Source organism: Daldinia decipiens, assembly GCF_022478715.1.
Source record: "Daldinia decipiens strain CBS 113046 unplaced genomic scaffold F4813scaffold_7, whole genome shotgun sequence".
Classification (NCBI taxonomy): Eukaryota; Fungi; Ascomycota; class Sordariomycetes; order Xylariales; family Hypoxylaceae; genus Daldinia; species Daldinia decipiens.
The window spans coordinates 853,818-868,116 of NW_026054550.1; the positions used below are offsets into that span (position 1 = coordinate 853,818).

Here is a 14,299-nt window from a genome sequence, read left to right on the forward strand (position 1 = left end):
GCATAACAGCCAAGGGGCCTTGCGAAGATTGATCTTCGAGAAATGCGGAGGGAGAAGTAGGATCCATCGTCTCTGCTGAGGAAAATTCATATACCTCGTTGATACCAAACGCCAAACGCATATGCAGGGAACCGTGACTTGGTCGTCATAGTCATCATCGTGAAAATAGCTGGTCCGTGGGGCTTAATTATCATTGAACATGCCATTAAAAACGCAACATCCAGCAGCCGTTAACGCTCAATTCGGTAACAGCAAGGACTCGGTCTCCTATATCGCGGATACCTTGCGTGCCGTCGAGCTAACATTTGAGCTGGCGTTGATACTACCAACCCGGCCGCTCGTCTTGCGTACACCCGCCGAGTCCTTGTTGCGGCCGGATTCGGCAGTTCGCTTGCTGCTCCTGACCTTGGTCAATATGCCAGAAGCGCTCGCCGACCGCGTTGGCGAGCCCGTGACATGGTCCACGATGGTCTTTGGCCGAGCACTGCCAATGTTCTCAGCGTCATTAGATGCATCATTGTCTATGACCTTGTATATTGTTGTTGTCGTGCTTTGGCTTACTGATCTCGTCTTTTCACTGCGGCTTGGCGAGTGTGATGTCTTGCGATGGGTTCGCATGCGTAAGAGCAATTCCTCTTCGGATTCAGCATCGTTAGACCGTCTATGGACGGAGATGACCTCCGTGTCTTTCTCAACCCCTTCGCGTTCCTCCTCGACCGGGGATGGTTGAACCGCGTTGCGCTGGTAAGGATGGTGTCGGTCTATGCGACTCGTCTTCCGAGGCTGACCTGGCGTCGGGGCCGGTAGGTAGTCCTCTTGCGCACCCGCATTACGCCTTTCACCGTCCATTTCGCCGAGAGGCGTACGGTTTGACGGGCTTCTGCTGGGAGGTGTAGATGCCTGTGCACTTCGGCTTAGAGTAGCCTTCTGCATTGCTCGGATGGGCGTGCTAGGTGCCTGGTTCGCCGCCGCGAGCTCCTTTCTTAACCTCCTCTCTAGTCTTTCCTCAATCCACCACTCGCGGAAAACCCCTTGGTTGATGTGCAACCAGTGCTGTTGAGGACCAACAACCATACCAGGGCGCATAAAACGCATGAAGGAAATGACCTCATTTGCTGTGAAACCGTGGCGGTAGATTAAGTACGCTCCAATCAAGCATCCAGTTCTCCCAAGACCGGCTTTGCAGTGAACAGCGATACCCTTTTTCCGAACAGTAATCGTCTCGTGCGCAAGCTTGATGAACTTTCGAACGGTGCTTAAGGGGGGGCAAGTACCATCTTCAAAAATCATATCGAGATGTTGGATCCCTAACGCCTCAAAGTAAGATGGGGAGTATAGAGGCGAGTTAAGTCGGACAACTAGGCCGATGCTGCGCTCGGAAAAGTGGCTTAGTACGTTCTTGAATGACTGAGGGAGGCTTGGGTGAGAATCGACGGCGGAGAGCGTCTTGGGAAGAGTATCATATAATTCTGACGATTCCGTGATGCGTGCCACCGGGCTATGCTGCGGAGATGCGAATGCCAGGAAATGAGGCGTGATCCAGTTGAAATCGCCGTGTTCAACGCGTTCAAACTTTTCGTATTCGTCAAGATCGAAGTTGTCCAGGACACAGCAACCCTCCTCCTTGGCTTTCCAGACACCGTACACGATGTCTTGCACAGTAATACCATAATCCGCTTGGCTGTAACCAGCGTCGCGGAAAGGCATTAGAGGCGGATCAACCTGCGCAATCGGTGCCAGGGCCAAGTGAGGTGGCCAAGACTGAATCAAAACCATGTAGCAAGCCAGTAAACAAGCGGCATTGGCCCGGCCTATTCGAAATTGTCAGCAACAGTAAGAACTTATGTATATATGCGTGTGTGTGTAGGACTTACTCCTCGGGTCTGCACGGCTCCAAAACACAATAGGTCTATGCTGGTTTTCCTTTGCGCCAAGAACATCGTGAAAATGCAGGGCAAACCGGTATAAATGACCGATGTGAAGTGGGCCAAAATCGTGGTGGAAAGCGTTGTATAAGAGGCTGTCATCGACTGTAAAGTAATATGGGGGATGTCGGTCCGACTTAGACACGGCAGGCGAAGGCCCGTCGACAGCTCTTTGCGATCGTTTACTTGGCGAGCGAGTTTGGGGTTCGGAGTAGGGGAAGACGGTGTCGGCCGTAGGGGGATGGATGTAGGATGCTAGGTAAAGGCGGTCTGCGAATGTTAGTAATGTGACCGGAAATACTTCTGAATTAAGTAGCAATGAGGGATGTAAGGTATTTTGTGGGAAGCCAGGAGAGATGGGATTCCCCAGGTCGATCTGCGTCAGGCAGACGCTCAAGGAGTCAAAGGACATAACAAATGACTAGGACGATAACCAAGTAGGATAATACGAATAAGAGGTGGAAGCGGATAAGTTGATATGGGATATGCCAGAAGACATATACCAGAAGACTAGGCGAATATAACAAACAGCAAAAGGGGAAAATACCTGGAATATACTCAATGACCTGACCCGAGGGGGAGCTCCTCGAAGGCGGCATCTTGAATGCTGACGTTATCGCTGCTTCTGCTCTTTCTGCTGCACTTCCTTTGTTGTTTCCGGCTCAAGAGCTGGCTTTGATTACCCCGTCAAGTATAGACTCGGACGGGAAGACGGGAAGCTTCAATGGGTTTGCATAAATAAACGAATAAACGCAAGCCTGCAGGATTATAAATGTAGCGCTTGGAAATATATCAGTCGGCGGAAGAACCGTTTTAATGATATCGGTGAAGAAATGATGCTAATTTCGGATACGATAAACAAACAGTTCATGCACCGGTAACTGGTTCAATTATGTATGATGTGTATGGCGTGTCGGCAGCAAGTAGTAGTGAATGCAAGCAAGAAGAGTCAGGGAGTTGATAAGAAGGATGAAAGGATGAAGTTGAAGTAGACGATGTAAATGATTAACGGGTGTTTTTTCAAGAAAAGGATGTTTTTGTATGGTTTCGCTCTATTATTATTTGATTGTTGTTATGTTGGGGTAAGACTGGCTAAGACTGGCTAAGACTGGGCAAGAAAGCGACATGGGTCAAACTTCTGGCCCGTCGCATAGCGTCCTCATTTGACCTCTTACCATATTAGGTTAAGACCGTGACCTATGCCCCTGTCTGCCCTGTCGTGTTTACCGGTGAAGCCGTTGCTTAGCAACCGTATGGACCCATTGCATAGGTGGCTGAAACGCTGGCCTCATAAGCCGCAGCTGAATTCCAACGCTTCCAAGGTTTCTTATCATCCTACCAATCCTTATCTTATCGTGTTTTGTGGAACATTTCAACCTAAGAAGAAACCTGGTTTGCCTACCCCTCCTGCCCTCCCTGTGTTCCCCGCTACGGCTCACAACTGTAACCTTAGGTACCTACCCGCCTAAGGTAACTATTTCTATTTGCTTATTGCGCAATCAACATTCCAAGCTCCAAGCCTCTTAGCCATTAATCCACCCACCCCCGGACTCTATTCACCTGGGAAAAGGCATACGAGTAGTCACCATGGCCTCAATAGCAGAAATACAATATCCATGTGCACTGTATGTTAGCATATGCAGCCATAATCTACTAATAATTTAAGGCTAAGATTGCTTGTTAGGACGATCGAGGTGCCATTCCCTACACCAAGACTCGCATCCATTGCCCTAAAGGCACTACAAGTCGACAAAGAGCTGTCGCCTTTGGTAAAGCGGACCTTCTCCCTTGACCAGTCAGATGAAGACACCATCAATGGGGACTCGGGCGGGAATATCTTACGAACCGAGTACAAAGCTACTACCAACAGGATGCTTCGCGTAGCCGTCAACTCTTTCATGGATAGTTTAAGCTTAGTGGTCGAAGTCATGCAAGAGCTCGACACGGATGTACTAGCCACGGAAGACACCAAAGCGTGAATGGACTTAGTGAAGGCATAGCCCTTGTCACGGCGGATGAGGGATGCTGTCCCGCAACTCTTAATTGGAATGTAAAACAAGACCAGGTGAGTATCATAGTGAATACAAGAAGCAATCTAGGGTATCATTATTAAGACATTTTCAGGGGTTTATACGATGATTCAGAGCACGTGGAGGTATTCTGTAAAGAATTATTTATTCATTGCAATACGGGGGGCTGTGCTACCTGCAACTCCTAACGCCTACCATTCCATCTTATGAGATGACTCTCAATATTCCATAACCAATTACCATGTACCTAACCCTTTAACCCCGCAACATCTATGTTTACTCGATGTCGACCTTGTGGATCTCAGTCCACTCCTTCTCAGTCTTGGGGATGGTAACGATGAGAATACCGTTCTCCATTTTAGCGGTGATGTTGAGACCGTCGATGTCCTCCTTCTCGTCACTTCCGGGAGGTGGTAGCTTGATGCTTCTCTCAAACATACCAACCTTCCTTTCGCTCGAAGACAAGGTCTGGAGGAACTCTTCATTGCCCGGACGGTATACAACCCCAGCAATGTTGATTTTCTCCCCGTCCCAATTCACTCCAATATCCTCCTTCAGCGCTCCTGGTAGTGACACATGGAGTACGTATGCTCCCTCGGTGTTGAAGACGTCGACAGGCGGGATGAATGCAACATCTTGGTGCTCATTCGATTCGCCAGAGTGACCACTGCGAGCTTGGTCCATGTACTCTCTAAAAGCCTCGGCGAAGGGATGAGCGGCAAAAGCGTGCATCAATGGACGGAAGTCCCATGGGCCGCTGTAGGTCGGTGCCGCATGCGGTCCGCGCCGGCCGCCACGTCCACATCGACCTCCTCTTCCTCGGTGAGAACCGAATGGGTGCGGATGACCGTGGTGGTTCGGAGCACCCGGCGGCGGCGGCGGGCCGTGGTGATGCGGGAATGCCCCGGGAGGCGGTGGAGGATGATGAGGGAAGACTCCAGGTGGCGGAGGGGGTGGAACATCGCCGGTGACTGACTCGTCTGGCGTATGCCTCAAGGTTTCGGGAGAACTCTCCGTCTCGGTGCCATCGTGATCTTCTTCCCTACCGGTCTCAGGTGCGTCTCGATATTGCTGGTGGCCGCCCCTGCCATGACTTCCGTGGTTGCCCCAGCGGCCCCAGCCGTGAGCCATCCAGGGGTTGAACTGGGTGGTGTCAAATGGGAATCCTTGGGGAAACTGATGGCCGAAGTTGGTATGGTCAATACCGACGCCGCCTCTCCCAGCCCCGTGCGGACCAAATGATTGCATGAAGTCCCAGAAGGGAGCTTGGTTATTGTTGTTGTTTTCCATTTTTGGATGAATACTTGTTGTTTAGATCTGTAATGATGAACTTGTTGTTTCTGAAGATGTTATGTCAAACTAGAGGACGTCCAGTCCAGTCCTTTTATACAAAGACATATCAAGGCTCCAGGTCGGAATACGTAACATACGACCTGTCATGGCGAATGTCAGACGCAGCCGAACTTGACTTGCGACTTACAAAACAGTCATGACTGTGTACGTAACCCAGGTTCGAACAGGCCGGAACACGCTGGAAATTGTAGCCTAGCTGAGGCATCTGGGACAGACGCAGCATCATTTTCGGTGGGTGCCACGCGTCCTACGCACCAATCCAGACAGTCGAGGAAGTATGGAGCATCATGATTGGCTCAATGGTCGAACCCTGATCCCTCTTTCAGATTAGCGTCCTATAGGGAGCGGGAGGCAAAAGACGTATCTCGGATGCGAAGAGGCAAGTTCGGCATCCGAACACTATGTAGAGGTAAGATATATTGAATCATATGTTTAAGAGTCACGATACGCTATGGATTAAAGCAGGCAGCCGGTGCATTCGTCGTTGTTCGCGGGTTGTTCGCGGCGCGTGCCGCGTCAGATTGTCGCCTTCAGGGAACTGCTTTCGCAACCGAAGGGCCCGCGACGGAGCCGAGCCGAACAAAGGCATTCTATTATTTCGAAGTTTTTCTACAAAGGTATTGTGGCGTTCGTAAGGCTGAAATTTGACTACTTCTTCTATAGTATATATAGTAACGGACGATGATATTAACAGCCTTAACGGTATGCTTCTACTTTTATTGCCTTATCATGTAATTACTACCAACATCACAGCCGGTAAACTCATAAATAATATGTCTGTATATAGAAATGCAGTTAACAACCTATATTGGCGGCGAGAAGCAAAAGCTTAGCTGATAATAATTATACCAAAATTCAACATGAAGTCGTAAACTATCCTTCTTATGAGATAGCAGTTCGCTTTTCCATGGCGGGGCGCCGCGGGAGCCCTCTTATTTTAAATATGCTTTTGACGGTTCCCACTTGACGGGAAGGATCGTCAATGTATGTATGTATGTACGATACAGCATGCATATCACAAGCATACAGGGGCACACCCAGCAAATAAAGCTGGATAATTTCAAAAGTTTGGTTCGATAGCCGCCTATGTACATTCTTTAGACTCTCTATCTTAAGGTAAGCTACCTACGGACCGTGTCACGGCTATGGGGGGATATTTCTCGTCAGGTGAAAATACTATGACATTTGAACAACGGTGAACAACGGTGAACAACGGGTATATCCATCATGCCATCGGATGACCCCTGTTACGCATTCTGAAAAGTGTCCAATAAACTTTACAACCATGGGCTTAATTTGACTATGGCACGTTAAGACGAACATCATCTGCACGCAGTAGGGAATAGAAGTGAATCAAGAGGCAGTGCGCAGCTGACCCACCATCTCTATTTACATTCTGTCCTATCATGGCTTTACAGAATAGATTCTTGCTCTGATAATCTAAGCGAATTATATGAGCTAGCCCCTTTAATGGTTAGTGAGCGTGTAGAATAACGTCAAGGGAAACCAGCAAGCCAGAACTAGACCGGTAGACTTCCGCTCTACATAGTATGAGAGAGAAGCCAGTATATGTTGCGACCTATGTATTGTACGGGCAGGTCTCATCTTGCATGGGGGCTGATTGGGCGCTTGGAAGTATTCTACTTGACCCGAATTCCCTATTTCTTAAGCGCCAACTTGTAATCCAACCAATCATCTGCCCTGTCTTCCAAGTTGCCAAGCTGGATGAGTCCACTGGACCAGACAAGGTGCTTCTCTCTTCCAAGAGGGGCACGCTCATATCCACACGGCCAGACGGTAGGTCGCATATCATAGACCTCTTCGAAGCCATCTTATCCTTCCCGTGAATTCGTTTCACCCGTTCATGCTTTGTACTGCGCGTATATTGTACCGCATTCTTTCTATTCCCCTTGGTCGAAAGCCGTCGGCCTTCAGTGAGCTTCACGACAGATCCAAAACCAATCATCGCTACCCCACCTCGTTTAAGCCATCGTCTAGACGTCGTTTTACGTCTGGCTGTCGCAAAGCGCCTATAAATAACTTTCATCTTCTTTCCCCCCCCCCTCCCCGTGCGTCATCCCGCGTATTCTGCCGGTGTACCTTTTTGCGCCTCGTTAGTTGGCTTGCGCTCCGAGTACAGGAGAATACGTGAAACAGGATGGATCGACACGGAAGACTCGAAGAGGAGATGTTCCTCAGTAAACCCGCTGAGGATTGCGACAGTCCTACCGTCGAGCCTCTGAGAATATTCAACCCCAAGAGTCCCAAGCCTAGTTCCGATAGATTCAGATATCCCGCCCCGGTATCTTCCCAGCCTACTTTTCCCCTGCCGCCGGGCGCCTCGAGCTCTGCTGCGCCTCTGCCGTACCCTGATGACGACGACCATCGATTTGGTCAACCTTCCCAGTCGAGTCGACCTCCATATCCTGCCGACGACCGCCGGCCCTCTCTCAATAAGATATACACGAGTCCTCCGGGCTCTTCACGTTCGGACTCCTTCAACGACACCACCCCGCGATTAGAAACAAGTCCTACCGAAAAAAGACCCGGTCTTGCTGAACGGCGGGGAACTGCTCCTAGACCTTTACCAGCGTCGCTTAGTCCGGCCAGCCCTCCAGGAGAGGATACCGGTCTTTTTGCAAAACCTCTCGGCAACCAAGCGAAACCAGCGAATATTACTACTACCACGTCCTTCCCTAACTATCATCAAAAGCCCTACTACCCTCCGCCTAGGGCGAGCTCCGCAGCTTTGAGCTCAAGCTCGAACAGCAATGCGCGGCCTCAAGCAGCTGAAGATAACCACCTCAAGATGCCAGACAGCGGCGTAAACCGGTTTGCGTCGACAGCTTCTACGTCAACCACAAGAGCGAGTCGAGGATCTCCACCCCCGCCGGAGACTCCTATCGTAGAACCAGGTACTATCCCCGGAGGAGGTATCGAGGCGAGATATGCGGCTGCTGGAATATCGGGAACCGCAACTCTTAACAGCCTTCAGAGTTCGGCGGCGGCTCAACGGCTGGCGCAATACGGACAGCATCCGGCTACGCAGCTGCCACCTCGTCCTTGGACGCCGACGGAGGCCCCCGATCAACAACCACATGGACCCCCTACCGTATACCAGGGAGCAAATCCCGTCACCAGTCCTACTGCTCCGACGTTTGGCGCGCAGGCAACACGGCCAGCGAACGCCACTAATACAGGCCCAAACGCAGCCCCGGCCTCTGGTTCGGCTTCGGGCTCGGGCTCGGGCTCGAATACAAATGGCGGGCCCGCACTTCAGATCAGCGTGCTAGAACAGGACTTCCAGAGAATGCAGATGTCGCCAAGTCCTCCTCCCGCATACTCCAGTATCAACCCTGGCGGTGGCGGAAGCTCTTCAGCATATCCTAACGAGAAGCAGCGGCCAGCCCAGCCGAGTTCGAGCTCATCGACTCCAGCCCAACCTACCCAAGCCACATCATCTCCGCCGCCCAAGAAGCAAGCAGAAGTAGCTGCTGCCGCCGCCGCTCTCGCGTCTCCGGCTTTACAACATCCCGGACATCCTGCTTTCGCGAACGATCCCAGACCGGAGCCGCAGCAAAACGGTCAACCAGCGCAGCAGACCGTTGTCACTCACACCCCCTCCCCGTTCCAAGGGCAAGGTCCTACTTCGCCGCCGCCGCTACCTGAGGGCTGGATCGCGCATCTCGACCAGAACTCGGGCCAGTATTATTACATCCATCTAGCTTCGCAAGCCACTCAGTGGGAGTTCCCGAAGGGTCCCAACCCTATCCACCACGAGGCACCACCTCTGTCCCCGACCGCATCCACATACGGCAATCCTCTCGGGTCGCCGATGTTCGGCAAGCAGAGCGCGATGGCCTCGCCTATGTTCCCGCCGCAGACACCCGGTTACGCCGAGAGCATCATGAGCGTCGCGACAGCCACGCCGACGGCGGCAGGCTTCACGGGACCGCCCCCCGGCGCCGGAGTAGACATGTACAAAGTCCAGCCGACGAACGGCGTCTACTTCGGCCCGTATCTCCGGTACACCAACATGGACGTCGAGAAGGGGATCTGGCACGGAAGCGTCCTCATCGTCACGGACGCTCCCCAGCCACCCACCATCCACATCCACCGCAGCGTCGACCTATCCCCGAACCCGCGACAGCTAGTGCCCCATACCATCTTCACGCACCAGAGGTGGCAGTTCTTCAAATACGACGTCGACCTGCAGATGGGCGACGGCGCGACGGAACGGTGGACGTACGCCGTGACGTCGCACCTGGGCTGCACGCGGTACGAATTCGTAGTGGCGGGCCGCAGCGAGACGAACTGGCGCTTCATAGCGCACTCGGGCAACGACTTCGCGGCGAGCACGTCGCAGGGCGAGCGCAGCAAGCTGGGCGGGCTGGGCTTCATGTGGAAGGACGTGCTGCAGAAGAACGTGGACTGCGGCGGCTTCCACGTGCAGCTCGGGCTCGGCGACCAGATCTACGGCGACAGGCTGTGGAAGGAAGTGCCCCTGCTGAAGCAGTGGCTGGCGCTGCCCGGCCGCGACAATAGGAAGAACGCCGCGTGGACGGCGCGCCACGAGGAGGACGTGTCCCACGCCTATTTCCACTTCTACACGAGCCACTTCGACCAGCCGTTCCTGAGGGAGGCGTTTGCGCAGATCCCGCATATCTGCCAGATCGACGATCATGACATGTAAGTCTTTTGTTGTTGTTGTTGTTGTTGTTGTTTTATATATAAATGCATAGCGCACAGAAAGATATATATATATATATATATGTGTGTGTGTGTGTGTGTGTGTGTGTGTGTGTGTGTGTGTGAGAGAGAGAGAGAAAGGGGAAGTGTGTATATATATATGTTTATGCTAACAACTACCCTCCCCCCCCCTAGATTCGACGGCTACGGCTCGTACCCCGATTACATGCAGAACTCGCAGATGTTCAAGAACATCGGCCGGATCGCCGTCGACATGTACCTGCTCTTCCAGCACCACACCACGCTCGAAGTGCTCCGGAACGTAAGCCACGACATGGATCTGTTCACGGTCACGGGCCAGGGCTGGCATTTCATCAAGTACCTCGGCCCGGCCGTGGTCGTAGCCGGCGTGGACCTGCGGTCGGAGCGCACGCAGACCCGCGTGCTCGCCGGCCCCACGTACCAGGGCTTGTTCCCCAAGATCGCCATGCTGCCGCCCAGCGTGCAGCACTGCCTGTGGATGCTGTCCGTGCCCATCGTCTACCCGCGCCTGGACACGGTAGAGAGCCTGGCAAACACGTTCGCGACGGGCAAGAAGGCGGTCAACACGACGTACAACGTGCTGGGCAAGGTGACGAGCTCGGTGGCGGGCATCGTCGGCGGCAAGGAGATGGTTGCGCAGGGCTTCAGCCAGGTCAAGAAGGCCGTGGGCAAGTCCGGTCTTATGGGCAATGTGGTCAACCAGTTCGGCGACTTGGACATCGGCGAGATCTTGAAGGATATGTGGACTCACGATAGCAAGGACCTCGAGCGGACGTATCTGATTCGCACGCTGCAGGGGATATCGCATCAGAAGGGCTTGCGTATGACCTTCTTGTCTGGAGGTACGGTTTTCTCCCAACCCCTTTTCTTTCTACCCTTTATATACATACCCAAGTACCTAATATGCTATCCGCAGACGTCAACGCCGCCGGCGCCGGCCTCGTCCACGACCCGACGCACCCCAGCGACCACAAGACCATGTACCAAATCATCACGTCGCCCATCGTCGCCGCGCCCGCCGCCCAGTACATCCTCAAGATGCTGCACAGCAACCGGACGCACTACGTCCCCGCCAACGGCCAGCGGTCCTCGCCCAACGACGTCAGCGACACCAAGGAGGACATGATGGAGATCTTCCACACGGACGCCAGCGGCGCGCCCCGCGAGCTCAAGAAGCTCATGGGCCGCCGCAATTACGTCGCCGTCGTGGCGTACGACCCGGATGCTGTCCCCGCGACCCCGTACGGGCCGAACCAGCCGCAGCTGGCGAATGGGGGGGTTAGCCGGTTGAGTCTCGCGGTGGATTTCGTGGTTCAGGGCGATGGCGCGTTTACGGCGCCGACGAAGTATGGGCCGGTTATTGTGCCGCATTTGGAGTTTGGGAGGTAAGGTTTGTTGTATGTGATGAGATGAGATGATATTATATCGAGGGAGAGTTGTTGTTATATGTGCTATGCATCGAGTTGGATTACGATGACATGAGTGAGGAGATATGTGAGCGTGCTAGAAGTCAAGAAAGCGGGAGCGAGAGAGCAAGCAAGCAAGCGAGCATGAATAATGTCACTGTATTGAGGAGATTCTGCGGACCGGGAAGTTGAGGTCTGATGCTTGACTTTTTGAATATATACCTGGTTAAGTAGGTTATGGAGATAGTCATGCCTGAATCAAATCAAAGTTAATCTAGGTCTTTTCATAAACGTGGTTCTAGGTCGTAGGATATTTGATGAATTGGCCAACTAGGTGCTAGAGTATAAGTCTTGGTCATCTTTATAATTGGAGGCATCTCTTATTGATTTATTGATTTATTTATTGGGCGTATTTTAGGGGTCGGGTTAGAAGGTATATACCTAGGTATTGGGGATTATATGTCCACGAGTTGCCTAAGCATTCTCTACCTCTTTGACTTTTCTTTTTTTTTGTTTTATCTCATTCATGTGCAAACGCATCATGGTCTAGCCAGATCTATCAGGCAGTTCTCAGTCATCATCTTCAGTCATCATCGTCGTAGGATTCCTCCTCCCTAGGTTCCCTAGGCCAAGTGTTAGATATCGAAGGTCTCCTTTATTTGCCTCATGCAGTCCTCGGGCCCGTCGACGGAGTGACCAATGGTGCGGGGGTCGGTATAGATCTCGTAGTCGTTGCCGCCCTTGCTGGTCTTGTCGCCAAAGAAGTGGATGTTGGTGTACTCGATGCCGCCGGGCTTCTTGGCCTCGTCCTCAAGGTGCTTCAAGCAGTACGTCTTGTCCCAACCCGTAGGGAAGACATCGAAAGAGATCTGGCCACCAATCGAGAACCTAGATTAATTTGGCAAGTTAGCACATGTTATTTTCTTCCCTCCCTTCCCTCCCTTCGTTCTGTTCTGTAATAGGGTTAAGATAGAAGGGTAGGTTAACTCACGTCAGACCCAAGTGCCCAAACTTCTCCCTCATCTTGCCAACCATAGTCTCTCGGATCTTGTGCTTCTCGTCGTATGCCTGGTAGTCGTCGCGTTCCTGAGTGCTAGCGTTACGGCCGATAGGGGAGATGTTGATCATGCCGTTGCGGAACTCGATAAAAGTACCGCGCTTGACGGGGATGTCGAGGTCGGCAATATAGTGCAGGGTCCAGTTGGCGAGCTCCTTGTAGTTGTCCTCGCCTAGCCACTTGATGAAGCTATTTGAGGGTAGTTCGGCACCCATCTTGTAGGCCGTTAGACCGTTCTCGCTGAAGCAGAAATCGAACATGGTGGTGACGGGGCGGTCAGCAGCGCCCAATTGCTCTTGCTGCTTGGGTAAGTTCGAACCTCCCACGAATCCAATGGCGACCTTCTGTCGTAGTCGCTCGAGCGTGCGAAGAACCTCGGGAGAAGCAGCACGACGCGCCGGCGTCAGCGTCTCGTCTACATCGAAGAGGGCGATTGTGTTCTTGATCGGGCGGTCCTCTAGGGGAGGATAAGAGGGGGTACCGGCGTCCATATTGGAATTTTTAGTTGGTCTTTTTCTTTTCCTTGGGCACAATTAGAGACTGGAGTTGACGAAGTGAGGAACACGAAGTCGGATTTTGAGTTCGGGACGCGTGTCTTTAATCTTGTAAAAGTGCGTAGCGTCTTCGTCTTCGTCTGCGTTGACAGCTGCGCCTCTTAATGGTTGATGGTAAGTAATTAAAGACTTGGACCCCTGAAATTGAGAAAATGGAGGGGGAGGGGTTGAGATGTACTTGGTATACTTTTGTACATAAACTTGTGTTAAAATGAAGGCGGTGGGCAGGGTCAGGGTCGGAAATAAGGGGGGGAAATGCACCAATTGAAGTTCAATACGTCCCACATGCTCCACACCAGCTCGACTACTCGGTACCTAGGTACCTTATGTAGTACATGTAACATGTACCGCACCTTGGGGGACAACAAGTACATCAGAGACGTACCGAAATAGGGGCTACACATATACATGACATCTTCATACTACAACTACCTAACTATTCAGTATCAACTCTACATACTAGTTACTACATATTCAAAGAACCTACCCTTTCAATAGACCTAGTGTATTTTGAATGTCTCAATTTCCAGCTCGCCTCTTTTGATCATCTCAGCAGGCTTTTCATCTGATAACCCTACAATAAAGCGTGCTCCCATGTGTACCAAAGGTGAATCTTCCTTCTCTGATAAATCATCCTTCCTCAGGAGAATTGGAGATGGAGCTCCATCGATGAGGCAAACTGCATCTCCAGGTTTTAGACCATCCGGTCCAATCCCTAATCTACCACCATAAGTTTGGAAAAGAGACATGTATATACTCAGGCATGCTCGGGTCAGTGGCAAAGGTCCCGAGCCCTGCTATGATTACTCTGTCAGATAGACAGATATATTCGGCAGACCCGGGTTGCGGCGGCAGATGTGTTATTAGGGAAACCAAGAGATCCCCCATCACAAGGCGGTCCACCACCAACTTATCTCTGGATCTTCAAGCCACGATAATACTGAACTCGTGTTTCGGTAGATGGTCCCCATGAGCGTTACTTGGTGGCTACGTTCAGTAGAGTCTTCCTGGTTGATACAAAGAGCGTCTACCCAGAAAAGCTGTATATGCTGTTGGTTTCCATCTCATGCGAGGTTGATTCGAATACAACCCAACAAGAAAAGCAACCAATGAAATGTAACCTAGTATGCACATATAATCAAAGCAAGCCAGCTCGGCCAAGCTAATTCAGTACTACCTATTATCGCGAATAGGATTACAACGTATGATGGTGTGCCAGCTACCAGTACACAGCACTGAAAGA

The 14,299-nt window shown here is 51.8% G+C and overlaps 6 protein-coding genes across 6 annotated transcripts; 2 read left to right on the forward strand and 4 right to left on the reverse strand.

The window, feature by feature from the left end:
- Positions 1–267: 267 nt before the first annotated feature.
- Positions 268–2,524, reverse strand: F4813DRAFT_379500 (phosphatases II; the record flags this gene model as incomplete). Its single annotated transcript, XM_049245463.1, has 3 exons — positions 268–1,811; positions 1,875–2,195; positions 2,473–2,524. 3 exons carry the CDS (start codon positions 2,522–2,524, stop codon positions 268–270), a joined length of 1,917 nt encoding a protein of 638 aa, XP_049102211.1.
- Positions 2,525–3,274: 750 nt separating this feature from the next.
- Positions 3,275–4,097, forward strand: F4813DRAFT_317695 (Pcc1-domain-containing protein). Its single transcript, XM_049240960.1, has 3 exons — positions 3,275–3,550; positions 3,610–3,990; positions 4,050–4,097. Exons 1-2 carry the CDS (start codon positions 3,513–3,515, stop codon positions 3,902–3,904), a joined length of 333 nt encoding a protein of 110 aa, XP_049102212.1. The 5' UTR covers positions 3,275–3,512; the 3' UTR covers positions 3,905–3,990; positions 4,050–4,097.
- Positions 4,074–5,491, reverse strand: F4813DRAFT_317702 (HSP20-like chaperone). The gene has a single exon (XM_049240961.1). It carries the CDS (start codon positions 5,243–5,245, stop codon positions 4,232–4,234), a length of 1,014 nt encoding a protein of 337 aa, XP_049102213.1. The 5' UTR covers positions 5,246–5,491; the 3' UTR covers positions 4,074–4,231.
- Positions 5,492–7,311: 1,820 nt separating this feature from the next.
- On the forward strand, positions 7,312–11,611 carry F4813DRAFT_317726 (uncharacterized protein). Its single transcript, XM_049240962.1, has 3 exons — positions 7,312–9,997; positions 10,193–10,881; positions 10,956–11,611. Exons 1-3 carry the CDS (start codon positions 7,467–7,469, stop codon positions 11,426–11,428), a joined length of 3,693 nt encoding a protein of 1,230 aa, XP_049102214.1. The 5' UTR covers positions 7,312–7,466; the 3' UTR covers positions 11,429–11,611.
- A 469-nt stretch (positions 11,612–12,080) lies between these two features.
- F4813DRAFT_387114 (eukaryotic phosphomannomutase) lies at positions 12,081–12,993 on the reverse strand (the record flags this gene model as incomplete). Its single annotated transcript, XM_049246517.1, has 2 exons — positions 12,081–12,333; positions 12,437–12,993. 2 exons carry the CDS (start codon positions 12,991–12,993, stop codon positions 12,081–12,083), a joined length of 810 nt encoding a protein of 269 aa, XP_049102215.1.
- Positions 12,994–13,500: 507 nt separating this feature from the next.
- Positions 13,501–14,280, reverse strand: F4813DRAFT_351430 (uncharacterized protein). Its single transcript, XM_049242412.1, has one exon. The coding sequence runs from the start codon at positions 13,803–13,805 to the stop codon at positions 13,557–13,559; it is 249 nt and encodes an 82-aa protein (XP_049102216.1). The 5' UTR covers positions 13,806–14,280; the 3' UTR covers positions 13,501–13,556.
- Between the last annotated feature and the right edge of the window lie 19 nt (positions 14,281–14,299).

What these genes read in the sequence shown, in the direction of transcription:
- F4813DRAFT_317695 (XM_049240960.1), top strand. Translation starts at nt 3,513, where the DNA reads ATGGCCTCAATAGCAGAAATACAATATCCATGTGCACT. An exon ending in ATACAATATCCATGTGCACT is followed by an intron (nt 3,551 to 3,609) that starts GTATGTTAGCAT and finishes ATTGCTTGTTAG; the next exon opens with GACGATCGAGGTGCCATTCC.
- F4813DRAFT_317702 (XM_049240961.1), bottom strand. Translation starts at nt 5,245, where the DNA reads ATGGAAAACAACAACAATAACCAAGCTCCCTTCTGGGACTTCATGCAA.
- F4813DRAFT_317726 (XM_049240962.1), top strand. Translation starts at nt 7,467, where the DNA reads ATGGATCGACACGGAAGACTCGAAGAGGAGATGTTCCTCAGTAAACCC. An exon ending in CAGATCGACGATCATGACAT is followed by an intron (nt 9,998 to 10,192) that starts GTAAGTCTTTTG and finishes CCCCCCCCCTAG; the next exon opens with ATTCGACGGCTACGGCTCGT. An exon ending in TATGACCTTCTTGTCTGGAG is followed by an intron (nt 10,882 to 10,955) that starts GTACGGTTTTCT and finishes TGCTATCCGCAG; the next exon opens with ACGTCAACGCCGCCGGCGCC.
- F4813DRAFT_351430 (XM_049242412.1), bottom strand. Translation starts at nt 13,805, where the DNA reads ATGTCTCTTTTCCAAACTTATGGTGGTAGATTAGGGATTGGACCGGAT.